At 40.4% G+C, this 22,863-nt stretch overlaps 1 protein-coding gene across 3 annotated transcripts in view; it reads right to left on the reverse strand.

The window, feature by feature from the left end:
• RPRD1B (regulation of nuclear pre-mRNA domain containing 1B) overlaps window positions 1-22,863 on the reverse strand; it is a 57,063-nt gene that overhangs the window by 17,015 nt on the left and 17,185 nt on the right. For 2 of the 3 annotated variants that reach the window (XM_087445285.1, XM_004430413.3), the window contains exons 4-6: window positions 18,730-18,842; window positions 16,745-16,871; window positions 10,667-10,842 (exon numbers count right to left, since the gene is read on the reverse strand). In XM_087445285.1, coding sequence (XP_087301411.1) covers window positions 10,667-10,842; window positions 16,745-16,871; window positions 18,730-18,842 — 416 coding nt within the window. Of the gene's footprint in view, window positions 1-9,235; window positions 9,322-10,666; window positions 10,843-16,744; window positions 16,872-18,729; window positions 18,843-22,863 lie in introns of those variants that run through there. The other variant, XM_014787457.2, reaches the window with a different exon arrangement.

Below are 22,863 nucleotides of genomic sequence, written 5' to 3' on the forward strand. Positions count from 1 at the left end.
TGGAAAAAATAGGAAAGAAACACTGAATGAGGTCTAGTGTTTGGTTTTGATGAATGGCAATGCCATTCTCCAAAGACAAGGAAAGAGAAGGAAAGGAAAGGTCAGAAGGAAGAAGATGGTCTGTTTTGGTCCTATTACGTTTGACGTGTCTGCAGAAATAAGATATAGGGGTCTGAAGTACAACGAAGGGTCTGGGCTAAAGATCCAGATTTAAGCCATAAGCATATAGGGGTAGCTGAAGCCACTTTAAGTATGTCACTCAAGGAAAAGATCCAGAATGAAAAAAAAGGCTAAAAGAATACCAACACTTACAGGATGGGAATGGAGAAAAGCTTAAAGGACAAAAAAACAGACTAAAACCATCAGAGGGTGGTATACAAAAACCAGAGAAGGAAAACACATAAACAGTAATAAATAGTATTAAATACTACAGAGAGGGCCAAAAAGAAAAAAGGGAGATGAGAGACAGAGACTGAGAAATATCTTTTGGCTTTTGAGATTAGACCACTGGTGGGGGATTCCTCAGTGGAATGTAGAGACGCACGCCAAGCTGCAATGGGGTAAGAAGCAGAGGCAGCAGAGGAAGACAGGATACAGTGGCAGTTAAAAAAGCACAGTGGTGCTGGTGTGTGTGTGTGTGGGGGGGGGGGTGCTCACGTGTATATGATTTTTTTTTTAATCTTCAAGAGGCAAAGCATGCTACCTGCTGAGAAGGACATCTTCAGCCAGTCTATTAGAGACTTCTGCAGAAAGGAAAATAAACTGGCACTAAAGGCCCTGTGTAATAAGGAAAGGCAGACACTAACAACTTCAGGATAGCCAAGTGTTGAAACCTGTTTGCCCAGGTGAGGGTAATATTGTTGTTTTATAAATGAAAAACCACATCCAAGATAAAACGCTGCCAGGACCACTGGCCTCAGCAGAGAAAGGCAGAAAGAGCCTGCAATGGGCATTACAGATCCTCATCACTGAATCACAACTGAGGTATATGATACCTCTATGGGAATAACTCCTAGAAAGTCTATGCCACACAGAATAGAAACACTGTGGGCAAAATAAAAGGACTCAGAAAAGCACCAGACAATCATACCAGACATCATGAGGAAAAAGTGGGATGTGTCCATGCAAAATCACTACCCAAAGCCCAAGAATGCTCGGAAGGCTACGAGTAAATTTTTGTTGAGTTGAAATTTGCAAAGTTATTCTGCTTAAAATTCTCAAAGTACTTAATGAATGGATTAAGCAAGAGAGTTGGCCACACTTTTTCCTAAAGATGTTTAAAGGACCTGAATAAGGAAGAGAACAAATAAGGAGGCTTGCATAGTCATAATGTAAGCTGGCTGGCACCACCACTTCTTAACATGAAGCACCACACACCTTTGGGAGCTCATGGACTTCGTTTGCAGAGCTCATGGACTTCGTTTGCAAAGTTTTCATTTCGCCTCCTTATTATAACCATGAACATTTTTGCCCTAATCACAGAAAAAGACTTTGTCTGATCTTATTTCAAGTCCCACAATTTATGTACAGAGAAAAACTAAGTCAGAGATGTAACTTCCAAGATAGCAATGTATGCCACAATCCAATTTTACTTTCTTCAAAAACCGCAACTTGAAGTGAGAGAAGGCCCATCCTAACAGCAGGAGGAACGTTCATGAAGACCAAAATAGATCTTTATTTAAAATAACATGTACCCATTGGGTCAAACAGACACTTAAGACACTAGAGCTCAAATTTCTGTAATCTGAATCCGGCTCTTACAGTTATGCTCACTCAAGTCAATGTTATAAGAAGTAGCTGCTCTTTTCCTGCAGCTGTTTCAAATGTAAACAGATAATTAAAACCCAGAAGAGAGCCCCATTTGTCTAATTCGACTATTCAATGTTTATTCCCTCATAAAACAAAGATTAATCCTTAACTTGGGGATATATATGTCTTCTACCTGTCTGTCTGTCTATCTATAAAATTCAATGAAGTTCAACCCAACATACAGTCTCTAAACTCCAAATTACTCATAGAACCACCACACAATGCAAGAAAAGTCACCACCTACTGGAGGGAAATCTGGAAAAAAAAAAAAAAGGCTGCCATATGAAAGCAGGAATGAAAAAGCAGTGAGCAAGCACAGACTGCTCCATGGGAAGGATATGAATACAAGCCCCCCATGACCACTTGACCAGCGTAAGCAGGCTGACCTTTTCAACAACTGTTCTAACAGCCCGTGGTGCTGACAGCACTGCCAGCCTGGGGAGGAAAGAATTATATGCTAAGGAAGGGCAGTGAGTGTAGAGGACTGGTGGGCAGGTGGGGCCAGGCTAGGCAGGGCTGCGAGAGGCAGCCCCAGGCAGGGCCTCTCAGTTCCCAGGGGAGCGCAGCAGGTGATCACTAGAGTCCGGAGTCAGGAGATCTCGGTTCTGGTCCTGACTTCCTCTGTCACCTTCAACTGGTCATCTAAACCCTGAACTTTGTTTTCTCATCTAAAATGAGGATTAGGGCCGGCCCTGTGGCTTAGCGGTTAAGTGCTCGCGCTCCGCTGCTGGCGGCCCGGGTTCGGATCCCGGGCGCGCACCGACACACCACTTCTCCGGCTATGCTGAGGCCGCGTCCCACATACAGCAACTAGAAGGATGTGCAGCTGTGACATACAACTATCTACTGGGGCTTTGGGGGGAAAAAAATAAATAAATAAAATCTTTAAAATGAGGATTAGATCACCTGCTCCCGTCTGCCCTTATTATAATGGCTTTGATCATTACAGGGAAAGGGGAGAACTTACTCCAAAGTTGACAAAAAAGGAGCTATCTCCACCTACTGCCTATCCTCTTATTGAAATGAATGCTTCTAACCATCTGCACCCTGCAGGGAGGTGGGGGATGCTGCCAGAAACAACAGACGGCTATCAGTTTGGTTTAGTACCCCCTCAGCTACAGCCCAAGAATATCTCAAGTTGTTATAACCAAATTACAAAACAAACACAAAGAGTCACAAGGCAATGTGGGATTCTGGGCCATTTTCCCCTTCCCAGCTGTGTTGTCTAAGTAGAAGGCTCTAATCCTGAGTATTCATTACAGCCAAGGAGGAGGTGCCAAGCTGGGGAGAAACAGCAACAGCCCTAAATTCAATGAGCCAATTCCTCCACACCCTCCCCCCCAGAGCAAGAGCACGCATAGGTACAGCGAGGAGGGTACTTAGAATCTTGGTGGCAGAGTGGACTCTCAAAATTTAGAAGGGTTTTCTCAGAGGCCACTCTGGAATGCTTCAGGCAATCATTTTAATCCCCCCACCTAAGGTGTCATTATCTAAAACAAGGTTCTTGGGGATTGCTGAAATGATTCAACTTTGGCTACTCTTCTGTGTAGGATGTCTTCCTGCGGTTGACCTTATGAAATCAAATTTACAAGAAGCAAAACAACAACAAACAAACAAAACACATACCTGATGGAAAGTTACCAAATGTCTGTTCTATTCCTGGTCTGCAGGTAACTCCCTTCTCTGGGTCTGAGTTTCTCCACCAATTCGGAAGTCAGACTACACCATTTCTAAGGTTCTGGCCAGCTCAATAATCCTGTTAATGACTTTATCTAGACATCCAGGCCTCTATGTGCCACTTCACTTTGAAGAGAGAAGGCAGCTGTCACGACTGTGCCCCAGGGACTTTGTTGAGTGCACACACATAGGTACTACTCACTTACAGCTTCTAGAGGTGGGGGTAAACATTGCCTACTGAAAGGCAGCACACACTACTGCCCTCTACTGTGATTCCCCGATACCTATGGCACCTAAACAGGACCTCTGTAATGTCAAACGGGTCAGTAAGTGGTACTTTAGCATGCTTTTTTACATTCTGCAGCAGGAATTAAAGAAGATCTAAAGAAATGGAAAGAAATCCCATGTTCACGGATTGGAAGACTTAAGATGGTAACAGTTCCCAAAGCAATCTACAGAGTCAATGCAATTCCTATTAAAATGCCAATGACCTAAAAGCTGATCCTCAAATTCATATGGATTGCAAGAGGCCCCAAATAGCCAAAACAATATTGAAAACGAAGAACAAAGTTTGAGGGCTCACATTTTCCAATCGTAAAACTTAATATGAAGCTACCGATATCAAAATCATGTGGTACCAGCAAAGGATAGACATATAGATCCATGGAATAGAACGGAGAATCCAGAAATAAACCCACACACCTCTGGCCAATTGATTTTTGACCAAAGTACCAAGCATTCAGCAGGAGAGAGAATAGTCTCTTCAACAAATGGTGCTGGGACAACTGGATATTGACATGCAAAGAATAAAGTTGGTCCCCTATCTCAAACCAAATACAAAAATTAACTCAAAATGTACCAATGACCTAAATGTAAAAGCTAAAACTATAAAACCTAGAAGACAATACAGGAGTAAATCTTTACGACCTGAAATTTGGCAATGGATTCTTTTTTTTTTTTGTGTGAGGAAGATCAGCCCTGAGCTAACATCCGTGCTAATCCTCCTCTTTTTGCTGAGGAAGACCAGCTCTGAGCTAACATGGCAATGGGTTCTTAAACGTGACACCAAACACAAGCAACAAGGGGCTGGCCCAGCGGTTAAGTGCTCGCACTCCATTTTGGCGGCCTGGGGTTGGCAGGTTCGGATCCCGGGCGCACACCAACGCACTGCTCATCAAGCCATGCTGTGGCGGAGTCCCATATAAAAGCAGAGGAAGATGGGCATGGATGTTAGCCCAGGGCTGATCTTCCTCAGCAAAAAGAGGAGGATTGGCACTGGATGTTAGTTCAGGGCTAACCTTCCTTATAAAAAACAAAAAAACAAAAAAAAAAAACACAAGCAACAAAAGGAAAAAACAGATATTGGAACTCATCAAATCTAAAAACTTACGTGCTTCAAAGAGCATTATTAAGAAACTGAAAAGACACAGAATGGAAGAAAATACTTGTAAATCATGTATCTGATAAAAGTCTAGTATCTAGAATATATAAAGAACTCTTATAATTCAACAACAAAAAACCCATTTCAAAAACGGGCAAAGAACTTGAATAGACATTTCTCACAAAAAGATATGTAAATGGCCAACAAGCACACGCAAAGATGCTCACTCATTAATCATTAGGGAAATGTAAATCAAAGCCACAATGAGGGGCTGGCCTCGTGGCCTAGTGGTTAAGTTCAGCATGCTCTGCTTCGGCGGCCCACATTCGGTGTCCGGGCTCGGACCCAAACGACTCCTCAGCAGCCATGTTGGGGTGGCGACTCACATACAAAATAGACGAAGACTGGCACAGATGTTAGTTCAGGGTGAATCTTTCTCAAGCAAAAAGAGGAAGATTGGCAACAGATGCTAGCTCAGGGCGAATCTTCCAAAAAACAAACAAAAAAACCCACAATGAGATACCACTTCACATCCACTAGGATGACTAGAATTTTAAAAAGACAGACAATAACAAGTGTTTGCAAGGATGTGGAGAAACTAGAACCCTCATACACTGCTGGAATGTAAAATGGTATACTCGCTGTGGGAAAGAGTTTGGTGATTCCTCAAAGAGTTAAACATAGAATTACCATATGACCCAGCAATTCCACTCCTAGGCATACACATACCCAACAGAAATAAAAACATATGTCCACACAAAAACTTGTATACAAGTGTTTATAGCAGCATTATTCATAATGGCCAAAAGGTGGAAACAACCCAAATGTCCATCAACAGATGAATGGATACACAAACTGTTGCATATCCATACCACAGACAATTTAGCCATAAAAAGGAATGAAGTAATGATACATGCTACAATGTGGATGAACCTCAAAAACATTATGCTAAAGCAAAGAAGCCAGACACAACTATATGAAATATCCAGTATAGGCAAATCCATAGAGACAAAAAGCAGACTAGCGGTTGCCAGGGGCTGGAAGGAGGTGGGCATACAGAGTGACTGGTTAATGGGTATGGGGTTTTCCTTTGGTGTGATGAAAAGTGAAAGGTTTCAGAATCTGATGTAGGTGGTGGTTGCACAATACTGTGAATGTACTAAACACCACTGAAATGTATAGACTTTAAAATGGTTACTTTTAGTTCTATAAATTTCACCTCAATTAAAAAAAAAATCTACAGATAGAAACACATTCCCCCAGAGCTCTTCCCTGTGTACCATACAATCTGTGTGTACCATGTGCCATGTGTACCACACAGCACTGTCTCCTTTCAGTTCTAGATCATGACAGCCAAAGACCATGATATGAATGAAAATAACTGATACGTTAAGGTGGTAAAATTGTGAGTACCTGCCCTTTTTCCTTTAATGCTCGTACAAATAGATTTCTCTCTCTTTCACATGCCCTGATCACTCAGACAGAACATACCAACATCATGCTTTATCCAAATTGACAAGACAGGAACTCTGTGCAACCCACGCTGACTACGGCAAGTGAGCTTCTAGCAGTCACTCGGGGTAACAGGCACCTCTGCCAACCAGAACCGCAACTTCCCTTTGGTCTAAGAACTCAAGTTGGGAGGTTTTTCTGGTACCTTTCGCCTTTACCTTTTTGAATTAACCTTCTTCTATATTCTCCACATTCCTTAACCTCTAGGCTGCTATTTGTTATTTGTGCTTCCTTCCACCTGCCTTCTTTCCCATTTCTGGGTTTTCTCAAGTTCATGATAAAAGCGTTACAGATTTTAAGCATCTCTCCTTCTAACCCTGCCTAGAGTTTAAGGGAAAGGTGGTAGGCCAGTGTCAACCATAACACCCAGAAGCAAAAGCAAAAAAAAAAAAAATCACTTCAAAATGAATCATGATTCTACCTAAAAGAAAAGTAGAACAAAAGAGCAAACCCACAGGAATTTCTATCAAATACTCACTTTTCTTTACAACCAACAATTAAATCAGATTTGTCAACCACTTTTCATGCAACCTAAGAAAAAAAACTTCTTCTTTACAGAAAAACACTGCATCAAGTGACGAATTTTGCTCACAGAACAAATATCTATTTAGGAACAATTATGGTCCTGACACTCTAAGAGCAGTCAAAGAGTATTACAGTCTATCAAACTTTGAAAGACCCACGGAAGGCATTATGGTGTTCAGAAACTGCCCGTGCATCTGATAATCCTCCTATGTTTTTAATAAACTTCTGACCAAATTATTATGTTATTATTAACATTTTAAATTTTTTCTTGCCTTCTTTCCCATTTCTGGGTTTTCTCAAGTTCATGATAAAAGCGTTACAGATTTTAAGCATCTCTCCTTCTAACCCTGCCTAGAGTTTAAGGGAAAGGTGGTAGGCCAGTGTCAACCATAACACCCAGAAGCAAAAGCAAAAAAAAAAAAAATCACTTCAAAATGAATCATGATTCTACCTAAAAGAAAAGTAGAACAAAAGAGCAAACCCACAGGAATTTCTATCAAATACTCACTTTTCTTTACAACCAACAATTAAATCAGATTTGTCAACCACTTTTCATGCAACCTAAGAAAAAAAACTTCTTCTTTACAGAAAAACACTGCATCAAGTGACGAATTTTGCTCACAGAACAAATATCTATTTAGGAACAATTATGGTCCTGACACTCTAAGAGCAGTCAAAGAGTATTACAGTCTATCAAACTTTGAAAGACCCACGGAAGGCATTATGGTGTTCAGAAACTGCCCGTGCATCTGATAATCCTCCTATGTTTTTAATAAACTTCTGACCAAATTATTATGTTATTATTAACATTTTAAATTTTTTCTTGGTCTATTTCAACTTAGACACAATGAGTTAGGATATTCCCCTTACTTATAACATTTCTCACATCCTATTTTAACTCCTTGTTTGCTACTGTTTCTCCCCAACTAGAATGTAAGCTCCTTGAGGGGAGAGTATATACATCTCCTGACGGGTGCAGGCTTTGCTGACGTCACAAATGAATGAGCAGCTCCCTAGAGTACAGAGCCAAATTCCCACGGCTAGGCTCTGGCACCTCCCCCCACACCTTCTGTCTTTTGTCTTTTTTCACACATCTGTCTGCTCCAGTCTGGCTATTCCCCATTTATAAATATATTTCTCTTCTTCAATTGCTATTTCTTTTTACAAAAAGGCTTTACTGCCTGTTGGGAAGTTTGGACTTAACCTTAAACCACAATCAGAATTGCCAATTGTCTCCTTAATCTGCATTATGTATAATCCCCTGGTTTGGTTTTATGTTCACCCATGCTGTTTATGCCAGAATATGACTTCCTTGAGGGCAGAAACACAATGTCTTTCTGTGAGCCATAACTTCCCCCTCCCACATCCCAGTATATAAATCATCCTGCGCTCTTAATCATCCCACTCCCTATCCCAAAGTTTAGGAAACACTGAGAAACCTAACATAAAATTCTCAAGTGAAAGAAAAAGAAAGATATGTTTGTTACATAAAGGAAGATATAAACTTAGAAAAAAAACTTATGTGTTAACAAACAAGAACTCTGAAAAGAAAACAGACTCTCAAGCAAGTAATTACATTTCCAGAGTTATAAGAATTCTACGTATTTATACATTGAAGGCAATGAAAGGATTAAAAAATAAAAGATTTCATTAGCATTCTGATGTGGCAGTTTTAAAAAAAGAAATGGTAGTGTTAAAAAAAATAGGTACACTTTTATGTACTGCCCTCATCAATAAGACACTTTTGGAGGACTTGGAAGAATTCATAGTAATAATGCACCTTTCAAGTGGCACATACTTAGTAAGTTTTACCACCACCATAATGATATAATGGAATAACACCAGTGTATTATGGGACATGAGAGAAAAATCTTAAGAGAAAATCTAGAGAACAGACTGTTTACATTTTTAACAAGCAGGGATAAACAAAGAACTAAAGCATCTCTCAACATCTTATGTTGTATCTAATCATTTACTTTTTTAAATGCAGCAAATTTAGCTCCATTTTTACAATAAATGGTTTCGTTCAAGGGGCTGGGAGACATGGTTTGGGATAGGAACCTTTAGTTCAGAATCTGTACTTTCCAGTGGTGTGACGTTCCCGTTCTGATTCTTAAGCAATGGAATTCCAATGCCCAGATGAGTGGAAGAATTTGGACTGGAAAGCTACAGAACACACTCAAATCTCTGATCCACCTCTCTTCCTTAATGACTTCTCGTGGCATCCAGCAAACCACTGGCTCTACAGAAACCAGAATGATCCCCCAAGAAATATAGGAAGGAAGGAAAGTACAACTGTGAGGAAGGGAAACAAACAGTTAATCCACTCACCAACCCAATCTCCTTCTCAAAGACTCTGTCCTCTATGGTAGCTTGCCACATTCCACCCGACAACAGCTGCTCATGATAATCAATGTCTGACAGATCAGAGAAAGCCCTTAATGTGTCGCCAAGGGGCAGTTCAACAGATGGCATGGTGACTTACAACCAGAATCATTAATTACACTCTCTTATTAGTCCCGGGGCACAGTGCTGAAAATGCTTCCTCAGTGAAAGATGAGCATTTCAGATAAATGACCGTCTGGTACTGCCTGTGAAACTCCCTTTAGGATTTCTGGTCAGTGTCGATTTCTAAATCTAAGCCATACTATTTTTACAGTCATTTGCCATCTACCACTTTCAACCCAGCCAGGAATATGAAGTTCCTATTACCACTGCCCATCACTGCTCCCATAATCATTGCACGTAAAGATATGGTAAAAAGTGCCCATCATTCATTTCCCCCCTCAAGTCAGCTGACAGTATTGAAAGGCAAACACTGTAATGCCAGCCACAGGGCTAGCTCAATTTTCCTTCCCTCTGTGCCAGAGACCGTTATTTCCTGGGTGCAAGGCAGCAGGGTGGTGTTTCAGGGGAAGACACACTATCCCCTCCCTTCCTTATCTACTCTATTTCTTATGTGATTGGTTCTCCAACTCAAAACCGCCCTCCCCTCCCAAACCACTGGGTGCAACTCCTTTCTATGACTCTCTTTTAGAAAAAGGGCAAACACTACTGAAAAGGAAGCCTAGCAGCTTGGGGCAAGCAAAAGTCCCCAAATATCCACACTGCTGGCTCCGTTATCCCAAAGGACTAAGCACTGAGGTTAAACCACCATGTACTTAATTAAAAAGCCAAACAAATGCATGGTGAGAAATGAGTTCTGAAGCCCCTCCCCAAGGGCACTCAGACTAATGTCCACTCAGGGTAGAAATTAGTTCCCTCTCAACAGTTTGAGAACTGGGCTCCACAAACATTACTGTGAAATTTTAGAACTAATTGCAGACAGACCTTGGATTGGCCTTAGCATGGATACAAGTCAGAAATAAATCTCATATAACCCCAAAATAAGAAATTTTTAAGCATTTCCCAAATACTACCAAATAAACATTCTTTGGTTTTGCTGACCTCCTGTTCTTTTTGTACCTCAGTCTACAATTGTTTTTTTAACGTGAGTTCAAACTACAGCAATATTAAGATCTTAAATGCTGTGATTTAACAGTTCATTGTTTCATATATTCCAATTTGTTTTTTCTTGGACATATAAAAACATGGACTTCAATTTTCAACCAGGTTCAAATAATTACAATAACTGAAGGATGTTCACATCTCATGAATTTTTAGAAGACAAAAATGTATTAGTAAAGGCATAATAAAACCTTCTAATGTGGGCTACAGGAAGGGGAACTTGGGAAGTCTGGGTCTGCCCTGCAATGTACTCACTTCTAGTTTTTTCTCCTTTTCTGACAAAACATCCTTCTGGTTCTGGGTGTACTCCACCAGCATCCGAGCCAGCTGGCGCCGGTCTTCCAGCTCTGCCGCCAGGCGCCCGTTATATTCTGCTAGTAACAGACATGCTTCATCTACTGTTTTTGAAAGACGTTCAGCTGCCTCTTTGTCTAAGTACAAATGGGACCGAAAAACAGAGACAATATACAAATCACATAGGCACGATTGCAAACATTTCTGGGGGAGACTAACAGCTTCTGACCTCATGTACAAAGTCCAAGAATAAGGCAGAATCTGTGGACAAACAATGGACTGGCTCACCGAGAACTCCAAATGCACTCACTCCTGTCAGCAAGACAGGACATTTCTGAATTACCTGAACTGAGGCAATTGTACAAGGAGGGGAATCTGCCAAAGGATTTCTAAATGTTTATTCCAAACGTTTATTCTAAATGCTTTTTTGCTTTGCAAAAGCTCTACAAATAAAACAAACAGAGCTATTTCAGGTCAGACATGAAATACTTTTTCCTTGCCTCTTATAATTTCAAAAGTGCTTTCATTCATATTATTTCATTAAGTATTCTTTGCACATTCCTCTGAAATACAAAAGCAAGCACTCATTACTTGAGTGTGAAAACTACAACAAAAAAGTCCTTCAGAACAGGTTCAATGTCATACGGTTAGCTGAGCAGCTGGGACTCAAACCAGATCTCTAAAATGGACCTTCAGGACTCTACCTCTTAAACTACATAAGCCTTGAACCTGGGTATGAGCTCTCTTTCGTTCAGCAAAATATAGGGTCTAATAAAAACAGAGGCTATTTCAAATGCTTCTGAATGTGACCCATAGTAAGAAATATACTTTATGTAAACACATATGAAATTAAAAGCAACAAAAGTTTCATAAAACAATACTTATCCTTACTATGTGCAAAGTGTTCTACTTTTATTCCATTAAAAAAAATATTTTGGTCATTACCTACCAGACTGATTTCTTGTCCAATTAATGGGTTGCCACTCATTGTTTAGAAAAAACCTGTGCTGAGGTATCTACATATAAGAAAGGGTATTCTTGGAAAGAAGTGGTGAACAAGCCTCAACATTAGGAAAGGAGAGGAAGAGACAAAAGGACAATTTATATTGAAAATAACTGACAGAATTAATTACACATGGGTGGTGGTGAGATTAGAACTTTAAATATGTATCCCTCATTTTAAAATAAAAGGCCTTTAAAGATCAAGAATAGACGGGTGCTGTGAAACAGAGCACCAGCGACTCCAGTAGTTCCATGGGACAAACTAAAAGTCAGTTACAAGTGATACAAATACGATGCCCCTATGATTACAGGTCGCCAGAGGTGAGAGACAGTATTCTCATAGGTAATTGGGAATTAAGAATTCCCAACAGTTTCTCTGGTAAAATGTCTGGCGTTTAGATGCCTTCTTAATATGAACATTGGGAGATGAATTGTTGAGGCACTCCAAATTAAGTCTGATGACGCAGATCAGGCACTTCTATCCTCTTGGGGGATAGGGAAACAGAAAAGATGTTCTTGGTGAAGGAGAAGGAGTGAGCCAAACAGAACACAAAGGGAAGAGACAACCTCGGTCATAGAGGGTAAAGGGGACAGCAAAACCTATTCTTCTAGATTGGTGGTACAGTCTGGGAACAAGCTGCTGGGGTGGTAAGGTTAGTTTCAGCTTTGTCATTGCTTGACTATATGATTTTTTAAAAAAATGGTTAATTTATTGAGACGTTTGAGTGCCCGTGGCAAAAAATGGCAAGGAAAACACTAATTTTTAAGATTTCTAAAAAAATCAATTCTCACCCTCTAAGAACTTGTTCAAGGGAGATAATTCATTCACACAAATAATTACAACCCAGAAAAATAACTTGTAATAGTTTTATGAGCTACAGAAAAAATGCAGTCACAATGTAGCAGCAAGATGCTTGCTTTAGAGAACTTACCTGTGGGTGTCCTCACATCCTCTGCCCACCCGGTTACACAGATGAGTGGCTGTGTGCCTCTTTCAGCCAGCCCTCCACTCGTGCATGGGCCCCATTCCCTCTTCCTTACTTTAAGATTCAGTTTCTATGACTGTCTCCTAAGTTTCCCCAGGCCTTATCACGTTCCCTCTCTCCCTCCTGAAGCACTACCATCGGCACACAAACATGCCGTCACTCTCTAGCTGTTGACCAATTTCCCTGCTCCCTTCACAGCAGAACTCCTCAAGGAAGTTATCTATACTCCTTGTACCCACCTCCTCTCCTACCACTGTCACTAAACCCACTCCAATCAAACTTTCATACCCCAAATCTTCCAATTAGCTTAAAAAGGTGTGGGCTCCTATCATGTGCCCAACACTGTTCTAGGCTCTCAGAGCCAGCAGGGAACACAAAGGACAAAAACTTTCTATCCCCAAGGAGTTAACCCTCTCAGGTAGAAAGAGAAACAGTACACTACATTTTATTTATTTATCAGCTGAAGATAAGAACTATAGAGAAAAATAAGGCAGAGAAGAAAAAATGGGGCATTCAGAGGGAGGACTGCAATTTTAAATACAGTCATCAGGGTAGGCTTCACTGAGGTGATATGTAAACCAAGGCCTGGAGGAAGTGAGACAACAAGCCATGTGACTCTCTGGGGAAGATCACTCCAGGCAGAGGGAACACCAAATACAAAGGCCCGAGGAGGGGAGAATGCCTGGCAAGGAGCCCATATGACTGGAGTGCATTGAGCAGAAAGAGACATGACCCAACTTCCATTTTAACAAATCATTCTGGTTACTGTGTTGAGAACAGAATGATGGCTGGGGTGGGAGACAAGGAGGAACAGGGACACCAGGTAGGAGGCTACTGCAATAATCCAAGTGAAGATGGTGGTGACTCACACCAAGTGGCAATGGTAGAGGTGGTGACAAGGTGTCAGATACCAGTTTTGGTCCCAGTCAACAGGAATGATGACGAGGTCATTTATTGAGATGGGGAAGACCATGAGAGAAATGAATTTTGGAGGGAAGATGAGTATTTGGTTTGGGATCGGTAAAGTCTGAAATGTTCAAGGGAGAGGGCAACACTAGAGATGTAAATTAGGGAATCATCAGCATAAAAACTCTTATTGAAAATCATCAAACTGGATGAGAGGAACTGTCAGTGAAACTAGCTAGAGAAGAGGGCTAAGTGCTCAACATTAAGAGGTCAAAGAGAAGTGAAGAAACCAGTGAAGGAGACCGAAAAAACCTGGCCGGAGAGAGAAAAGGAAAACCAGGAGAAACAGGGTCCTAGTTTCCTACTGCTGCTGCAACAAATTACCACAAATTTATTGGCTTAGAACAACACAAACGTATTACCTTGATGTATATTGCTGTGGCCCTTTCCTGGATCTTCAAAATGCATCACTCCCCAACTTCTGCTTCCATAGTCCTATCTCCTCCTCTGACTCTTGTCCTCCCACCTTCCTCTTATGAGGACCCTGTGATTACATGGGGCCCACCCAAATAATACAGGATAATCTCCCCATCTCAAGTTCCTTAATTTAATCACATCTACAAAGTCCCTTTTGCCACGTAAAATAATATACTCACAGGTTCTGGAAATTAGGACATGGACATTTTTGAGGGGGTATTATTCTGTCTATCACACCAAGTGAGAAAGTATTTTCAGGAAGAAGAAATGATCAACTGGGCCAAATGTCACTGAGGTCAAGCTAAGATGACCTCAAGTTAAGACTGGGCAAAAAAATCATCACTGAATTCAGCGACATGGCAGTCATGAGCAACATTGATAAGGACAGTTTCAATAAAGTAGAATCAACAGAGAACGTGAGGAGGGAAAATGCAGACAGGTGAGCCTAGGCAACCTATTTTGGATGTTTTGCTATAAAGAATAGAGAAATGAGGCAGTAGCTAGACGAAGATACGGGTCAAGAAAAAAGTTTTTCCCATGTGGGAAAAAAAATACACATTTTTATGCTGTTGAGACTGATCCTACAAAGGAAAAAAACAGAAGCTGCGAGAGAAAAGGGGAGATTGTTGGAGCAACGTCCTTCAGTAGGTGAGAAGGAACAGGTCTAACATCAGGTAGAGGGGCCAGTTTAGAAAACAGCTGTTCTCCCACAGAAATAGGAAGAAAAGTCAGCCAATGTGTTATTTGTTTTTCCCAGCCACATTCAGCTGTGCAGGCACAAGACAGGAATAGATAAAAAGCTGGACTTAAGAATGGTGGTTGCCAGAGGCCAGGGGGAGGAGGAAATGAGTTGATGTTATTTAACAGATACAGAGTTTCAGTTTTATAAGATGAAAAGAGTTCTGGACATTGGTTGCATAACAATGGGAATGTACTTAACACTACTGAATTGTACACTTAAAAATGGTTAAGATGGTAAATTTTGTTTGTGTATTTTACCACAATTAAAAATGAAAATAAATAAGTAATTTTAAAAGCTATACAAGACCTTTAGGTCAGTAAAAACAGACAAATGAAATCGTATACATTGCTAGCTTTATATTAATTTGCTTCTAATTTCTGTAGATTGTGATTCTGACATTAAGAATAAACGAGGTGGTCCTTATAATAATAGTACAGTCATGCACCACATAATGACATTTCCATCAATGACAGACCGCATATACGACAGTGGTCCCATAAGATTAGTACATATAGCCTGGGTGTGTAGTAGGCTATACCATCTAGGGTTGTGTAAGTACACTCTACGATGTTCGCACAATGGTGAAATCGCCTAAGGATGCGTTTCTCAGAATGCATCCCCATTGTTAAGTGACGCATGACTTATAAAAAAAACTTGGATTTAACCAAAAGAAACATTGGATCTCTGCCAGGAGACTACGGTGAAGGGGAAAAAGAGGAAAAGGGATTGAGGGTATATGTGAGGTAGTGATTATAAAGACTCTAAGCTGAGTAAAGAAGAAAGAGAGGACATAAGGAGAGTGAAGGCTGGGAAAATGTGGAAGAATCAATAGACTGTTAAATCCAGTAGGGTTTAAGTCTTAGAGGCGAGGAAGTAGATGGAATGAGCCAAAATGCTTCTTGTATGATTTAGACGGGCTCGGTGTTGTGTTCTCCAACTAAGCAGACTCCTGCCTAAGGGTCTTTACATGTACTGTCTCCTCTGTCTGGGTGGCATTTCCTTTCCTCAGATATGCTCACAGCTTGCTTGCTAATTTATTTGGGCCTCTGGTCAAAGATCATCTCATCAGAAAGGCCTTTTCTTGACACCTTTAGAACAGAACCTCCTTCAATCATTCTCCACCCCACACCCCTGCTGTACTTTTCTTTTTTGCACTTAACCCGAGGGGACGTGGGTGGGACACGAAGGGCATCTGCTACATAGTGTACCTCAATATCTGTTGAATGAAGGAAACACTTCATGAGCAACCTTGATTTCCTTTCGATGGATGTGGAGGAAGTTAGTGAAGCAGCGGAGTCAAGGAGGGGACTGGATGGGGAAAATGGTGGCCCTCAGAAGAAAGGAACAAAAGGTCCGAGCTTTCATAACAGAAAGAATACAGGCTTTGCAGCCTAGGCTGGAATCCCAAGATCCACTACTTGTGTGACCTTGGGCAAGACACTGAACCTCTCAAAACCTCAATTTCCTCTGATGCAATATGGTGATAGACATTCAGCGATCTCCAAAGATTATCATGAAGAGTAGAAATATCTGGCACAGAGCACACTCTATAAATATTAGTTCATGCTTCATACTTTCCCTTCAATTTCCCACACATAACGTGGCAATAATGCCAACTGCTGCTCCCTAATTGGGGGTGATCATCAGGAGGGTAAAATGATACTAAGAATACACACCTGGAGTTCTTGGCATTGAAGGAACTACCACCTATGGGAGGTATCAGTGTACAGTGTATAAATCACACAGTGCTGAATCATAATTTTTTTTCTTTTAGTAAAAGGGTCATGAGTTTAATGCCTTCCCCCCAGCCCCCTGCACACACAATCTGCACTGTTTTCAACAGACCTTACTTAGCATGCCTAGAGTTTGATGCATTAGAGATATGTCCTTGTTCCCTCAACTTTTACCCAAACTCTACCTTCTTACCTGTTATTTTTTCCAATAGAGAAACATCTTGCACTTCCTGGGGCAAAGAAGCAATTTTCTGTCGGACAGTAGCGTCCCCGGATGCAGCATTTTCCAGGTCCTGCAAAGCTTTGATTAGTTCCTCAGTCTGTACAATGAAAACACAAAGAACACTGTCCATTAAGACATACGGGGTTTAAAGAAAACTAGTTGGGAGTTAAATGAAGTGAAAGTAGATTTTAAAACTGGTCATTCCCGATATGTAAAAAAAAATTGTTCTTAGTCTCAGAGCTTATACTGAAGTCAATGATATGGATTCTAAGAGAATGTACAAAGTTAATTTTTCTAAGTCCATGGCCGAACATGAATGAAATTCTACATGATTCTTTAAAAAAAAAACAATTTTTTTAAAGAGTATGTTTCTAGCAACTTAAGAAAATGGAGTCTGGTTCATATTGTTTAGTTTCAAATGATGCATAATTTCTAGTATAGCACGGTCTCCAATATAGAATAAAGAGGTATACATATCACACCTTTAACAACTGTGTGTTGATTGATTACATGAAATGACACCACCTACTTCAATTCTTTCTTGGGTTTGCTTTACAAAATGAATGTCACAAGATGACATTTTCAGTTTTGGCAGCCACTCTCAAAATTAAATGTGTCAAACTCGTTAATTACAAACAAGGGGGAAGAACAGGAAGAACAAACCAATCTGCATAGTCTGTGTATACCAAAAAGAGGTTTTTAAATTGTGAGAAAACACAGAATGCTGACAGGTTAGCTAGCCCATAATGATCCAGGAGTAGCTAACCATGTGGATGGTAGTCAAATTATCCTGAAAGTTGATAATCCAGACTGTTCTCTTGAATTCTTTTTTTTTTTTTTGTGAGGAAGATCAGCCCTGAGCTAACATCCGTGCTAATCCTCCTCTTTTTGCTGAGGAAGACCGGCTCTGAGCTAACATCTATTGCCAAACCTCCTCTTTTTTTTTTTTTTCTTCCCGAAGCCCCAGTAGATAGTTGCATGTCATAGCTGCACATCCCTCTAGTTGCTCCATGTGGGATGCGGCCTCAGCCTGGCCGGAGAAGCAGTGCGTTGGTGCGCGCCTGGATCTGAACCCGGGCCACCAGCAGCGGAGCGCGAGCACTCAACCGCTAAGACACGGGGCCGGCCCCTCTTGAAGTTTTTAAATGCAAAGATATGTGGCCCGACAGTGCTTTCATTTAACCCCCAGTCTAATTCAACATTTTAACATAGGACAAATCAGACAGGATTCCTATTTACATAGGCCTTAAACACACCTATGTGTAATAAAGTAAAGCTGTTTTAGGCAAAATGAGAGGCAGCGTAACCCAAAAAGAGCATGAGCTCTAAAGTTAGTCAGACCCAGATTCAAATTAAGACATTGGGCAAGTTACTTACTCTGTCTCCTTGAGCCTGGTTTTCTTTGACTGTAAATAAATAATAGCTAAAATGAACCAACCACACAGAGTTCATGAGCTAACTTATATGAAGGGCCAAATAATGCAAATATATGGTTAAAAACTCCAGTAAATGGTAGCTCTCTGTTTTAATATTTAAATAGGTTACATTGTAGCAAATTTGCCACTGTCATGTAGAAACTAACTTGTTTACTTATAAAAAACAACCTCACTTTTGGGGGGACAAGCCACAGCAGAGGACTTTTGAATGGTAACATTATCTACCCCTTTCACAAAAATCTACTTTTTAAGAATATTTTCAATTCCTAGGAACGAAAAAAAGCCAAGTCCAAGCACTCTATAAAACATAAATCCATCCCAGAGTCACAGCATGCAAAGAGAAAGTCAAGCCTGCTGTCTGCCAAGCTTCACTGGGTGGCTCGTGCACCCAGTACTCTGGGAGCTGCCCTCTGGTGATTACATACTATTGGTTACCTGCGCCACCTTGTGGCCATAATCTTCAACTAGAAGTCACTTCACCAAGCCACTCTGACCTACTCTCTGGGGGTCAAGACATACCAAGAGGGGTCCAGCAGAAGGATCTTGGGGAGAGTAGCTTCCAGGGTAGTCGTCATCCTCTTCCTCTTGTATCTGCTGAAAAGTTCGCTTCAGAGACTTCTTCTCCTCTGTTGCTAGAGGAAAGAAAAAAGTGACAAATTTGGGTCACAACAGCCTGCATAGGTAAGAGTCAAATGCTATGCACAATGGGTCACATGTAAAAAAGGGCAGAAGGGGTCTATATCTCCAGAAGATGGCTTAATATTAACCTTTATGCCAGTTATTTTAAACTGGTGGTAGTTCCCTACATGACTGAAAAGTCAAAATGGCCCTAGTCTGTCATTTCAGATTGACTCACTTGAAAAATACTACTGAAAACAAGCATCTAAAAATGAAACTTACCAAACTAACACATTTAATTTAAAAAACCTCATTATCTTAAAAAAAAAAAAGTTAACAGGAGAAGTAAAGTGGTAAGAAATCCATCAGATAATAATGAAGCAAGCCGATGTGCTGTGAGGGTTTGTAGAGAATATACTGCACATAAAATGAGATTCTTTATGCTTTCCAAGATAATTTCAGAAAATAAATAGTAGAGAGAAATCCATCAATAAAATCGTGTCAAAAATTCTAAACACAAATATCCTTTAAACTATCCCTTTAAAAACAAAACAAACCTAACTTTATCTTAAAATTAAAAACAACCATTACTGAGAAATATGATTGATACTACTAAGAGAAATTACTTAAGTTACTATTTTAAAATTAACCACTTTTGAGGCTAACAGCTTACATTTTTTATTAACCGTATCATATGCTGTTAAATTATGATAGATGTGTTAATTCCAAAATCATTCCTTTTGTATCAAATTGGACAATCCAAAATAAATGCCAAATAACCGTGAGACATAAATCTAAATGATAAATTCAGGTTTGGAAAGTAAAGAAACTACTGGACACCTAACATCTGCCAGGCATTGCAATCGTTTCTTTACATTTAATCCTTTCAACAATTCTAAGATGTAATATCTCCATTTTTCAAGTGAGAAAATGAAGACCCAGAGAAGTTAAATAACTTCAAAATCTGTGCTCTTTCCACCACAGTCAAATTACTTAGCACCACACAATTACCATCTCATCTGTCAAATGAGAGGGTCACCAGGCACCTGCCTCAGAACTCTGAGTCATAAACAGAATAACGTACACTTCTTGCTTAATTAAACACTTTCTTCTGGAATCAAGGATGTAGTTCCTGTTCCCTACCTTATACATTAACTGACCACACTATGTTTGACGTGAAAGCAAAGTCAATATCATGTGTTTTATCTTTTCTCGATGTTTTTGTTTGTTCTACTAAAAACAAAAAAAGAAACAGCAACATTTGCAATATAGCCAGTCCTTACTTTGCACGATTCTATTATGCATGGATTTGTTAGCACGGTTTAAACGACAAGAGTCCCCCAATAACATGGCTCAAATTTCAGTTACCGTGGCATGTGAACTCTGAGTAATTGCATAAACGACAAACTTTACCACTAACTTCAGCCCACAAATCACCACGTAAATAACAGAAGTGCATCACGATCAGTGACCACATTACTTCTTTCAAGGTCAGTGACTGGTCACTGCACATCTGTTATTCAGTTCACACAGACAGCGAAGTGTCTAGTTCTGTTGTCTCCCAGTGATAAAATCCACGTGACATTTTATAAAAATGAATAATCAAAACAGGGAACTGTCTGACAAAGATGAAAGAGCAGCAAAGAAACTAAAACTAATGCTAGAAGAGAAATTTGAACAGAACGTAAACGGAGCTGTAGAAGAAACATCTGGCTGTAGGAACTCGGGCACCGCCACACCCTTCTCGAGACCAGACTCACAGCCAGAGGAATTTAGTGAAGGCCAACCTATCAACATAAATGAAGAAAGGCGCTGTGACGAAAAGGATGACAATGTCCTGGAGGGAGTGATGCTGACAAAAAACTTCATGTTAAAGCAACTCTCAGAGATATTTCATGACACTGAGTGCAGAAGGATAAAAAGTTGGATGCTGATCCAAACTTAGAAAGAAGTATGACAATTCACTAAGACAGAAAAGATGCGTGCTCTGTATTATAAATTAAATAAGAAGGCAAGCTTTGTTCAAACCACTCTTGATAAGTTTGTTACAAAGAAATAAAACAGTTTAATTCTCAGTGTTCCTAATTTTTTATGTTATAGCAATGATAAATAACTATTATTTTTACTATCTTTTTTGTTTCCTTATACATTTGTAATCAACACTGAGTTTTTAATTCTTTGACAAAAAATGTTAAAAGACATAAAACAATCATGATTTTTCCCACTGTTAACATCACTTCGCACGGTTTCAGCTTGAACCGTCATGTTTACAGTTCTGCACTACCATGCAAAGCAAGGACTGCTATATTTTTAAAACAGAAAATCTATTAGGATATAATTTGCATATGAAACATTTAACAGTACTTAGCACACAGCAGCTGCCTAACTAATGTATGGTGTGTGGTATGGCCCAGACAGACATTCAGCCACCACAGCATCAAAGTGGCAGTGTGCGAGCAGTGGCCACTGAATGTAAGCACAAGAGCAAAGAAATTTTATATTGTTTTGTTCACTTCCAAGCACCTAGAAGAGTGCTCAATAAATAAATAAATAAATGTTAAATACACTAAAGAAGGTGGAAAAACTTATAAAATTTGAATTCTTCAGTTTTCAAACTCTCATACAGAAATTACTATACATAAAAACCACACATCACCAAATACCCCAGGACACTCAGAATCACTGAATGTTGGCACTGGAAAGCCTTAGACAGACCTCTGTCTCTGCTTCCCCCACCTTGTTTTTTCATGAGCATATCAAGGCCCACAGGCCGTGGTTTGTCCAAAGTCAGAGAGCTCGTTAGCCTAAGTCTGGATTCTATAGTCCAAGTCATCCACTTCCTAATTTGGAGTTCTTTCTACCACTTCATGCTGCCACTCAGTCATTAAAGACTGAAATCAAACTGATGAAAATAATTTTAGGGCCATTTCTGTCCCCTGCCATCCTGATGGAAGAGGGTATAACAGGAGGTAACCATGATCATTCTACTTTTCCAGTTCTCACCTATCTCCACTTGGAGGATCTACTGGAAATGAATTATTCATCCTTTCCCCCACAGGGCTGCTTCTGTCCTGAGCTACCTATTTCCATTATGAACACTTTCACTGGCCCCATCTTCCAACTACAAAGCCTTAGAGACCACCAGAATTTCTCACGAAGTCCCAACTTCTAGCAGATTCCACACCTCTGAGGGATTCTTACATATCTCCTCTTTCTGCTCCTTCCCATAGCCTCTTACCTTTATCATGTCTTGTCCAGACCACTGTCCCAAGCAATCACCTTGCCTCTAGTCGCTCCTTTTCCAACTTAAGGCTACACTCTTATCAAATTAATCTTCCTAAAGCTGAGCTCTCACCCCATCATGCCTCTATTCAAAAACCTGGAATGGCCACCTAAGTTCAAAGCCTACTCGTAATGGTAACATCATCTTGAGTACACCCTCCTTCTCTCAGTCGGCATCACCCCCTCTAACTCCCACAGCACTTGGAGCTCTCTTTGGAAGCCCTTGGCCCTTGCTACTTTGCATGGCCATGGACAGACACAGGCCTAACCTCTCTGATAGAAACATTCAGTGTCTTATTCCTTTACATTCCTGTAATACCTAGAAAAGTGTCAACAGACGTGAGTTTGAAACCTCTTGAAGGCAGAGGAAGCACAGAGCTTGAAGAGCGCTGGTACTATGCCAGAAACAACTATCATTGCTTCCCTTTACACAAATAGGACAGCGAGCTCTGGTAACTCTACCCTGACTCATCTGTACCAAGTTAGCAGTTATGATGCCCAGTATTCTTAATCTAGTCAGACAGCCATTAAAAATAACCTAGGAAATCTGTCAGTCCCGTTCATCTGTCTGAATTTAAGACAGGGTACCCTTCCACAATCAATTTGGCTTCTGATCACTGTATCTACATTCCCTTTTTTACTCACTCAACCACTCTGTTTACAGGCAGGGCAAACACTACGGGTAGCCAAAACCCCTCTGTCCTCCTATTGTACACCTTCTATTCTATCCTCCAACCTGTCCCTGTGTCTCCA

Source organism: Ceratotherium simum, chromosome 21 (genome assembly GCF_057802395.1).
Source record: "Ceratotherium simum simum isolate JZ-2026a chromosome 21, ASM5780239v1, whole genome shotgun sequence".
Classification (NCBI taxonomy): Eukaryota; Metazoa; Chordata; class Mammalia; order Perissodactyla; family Rhinocerotidae; genus Ceratotherium; species Ceratotherium simum.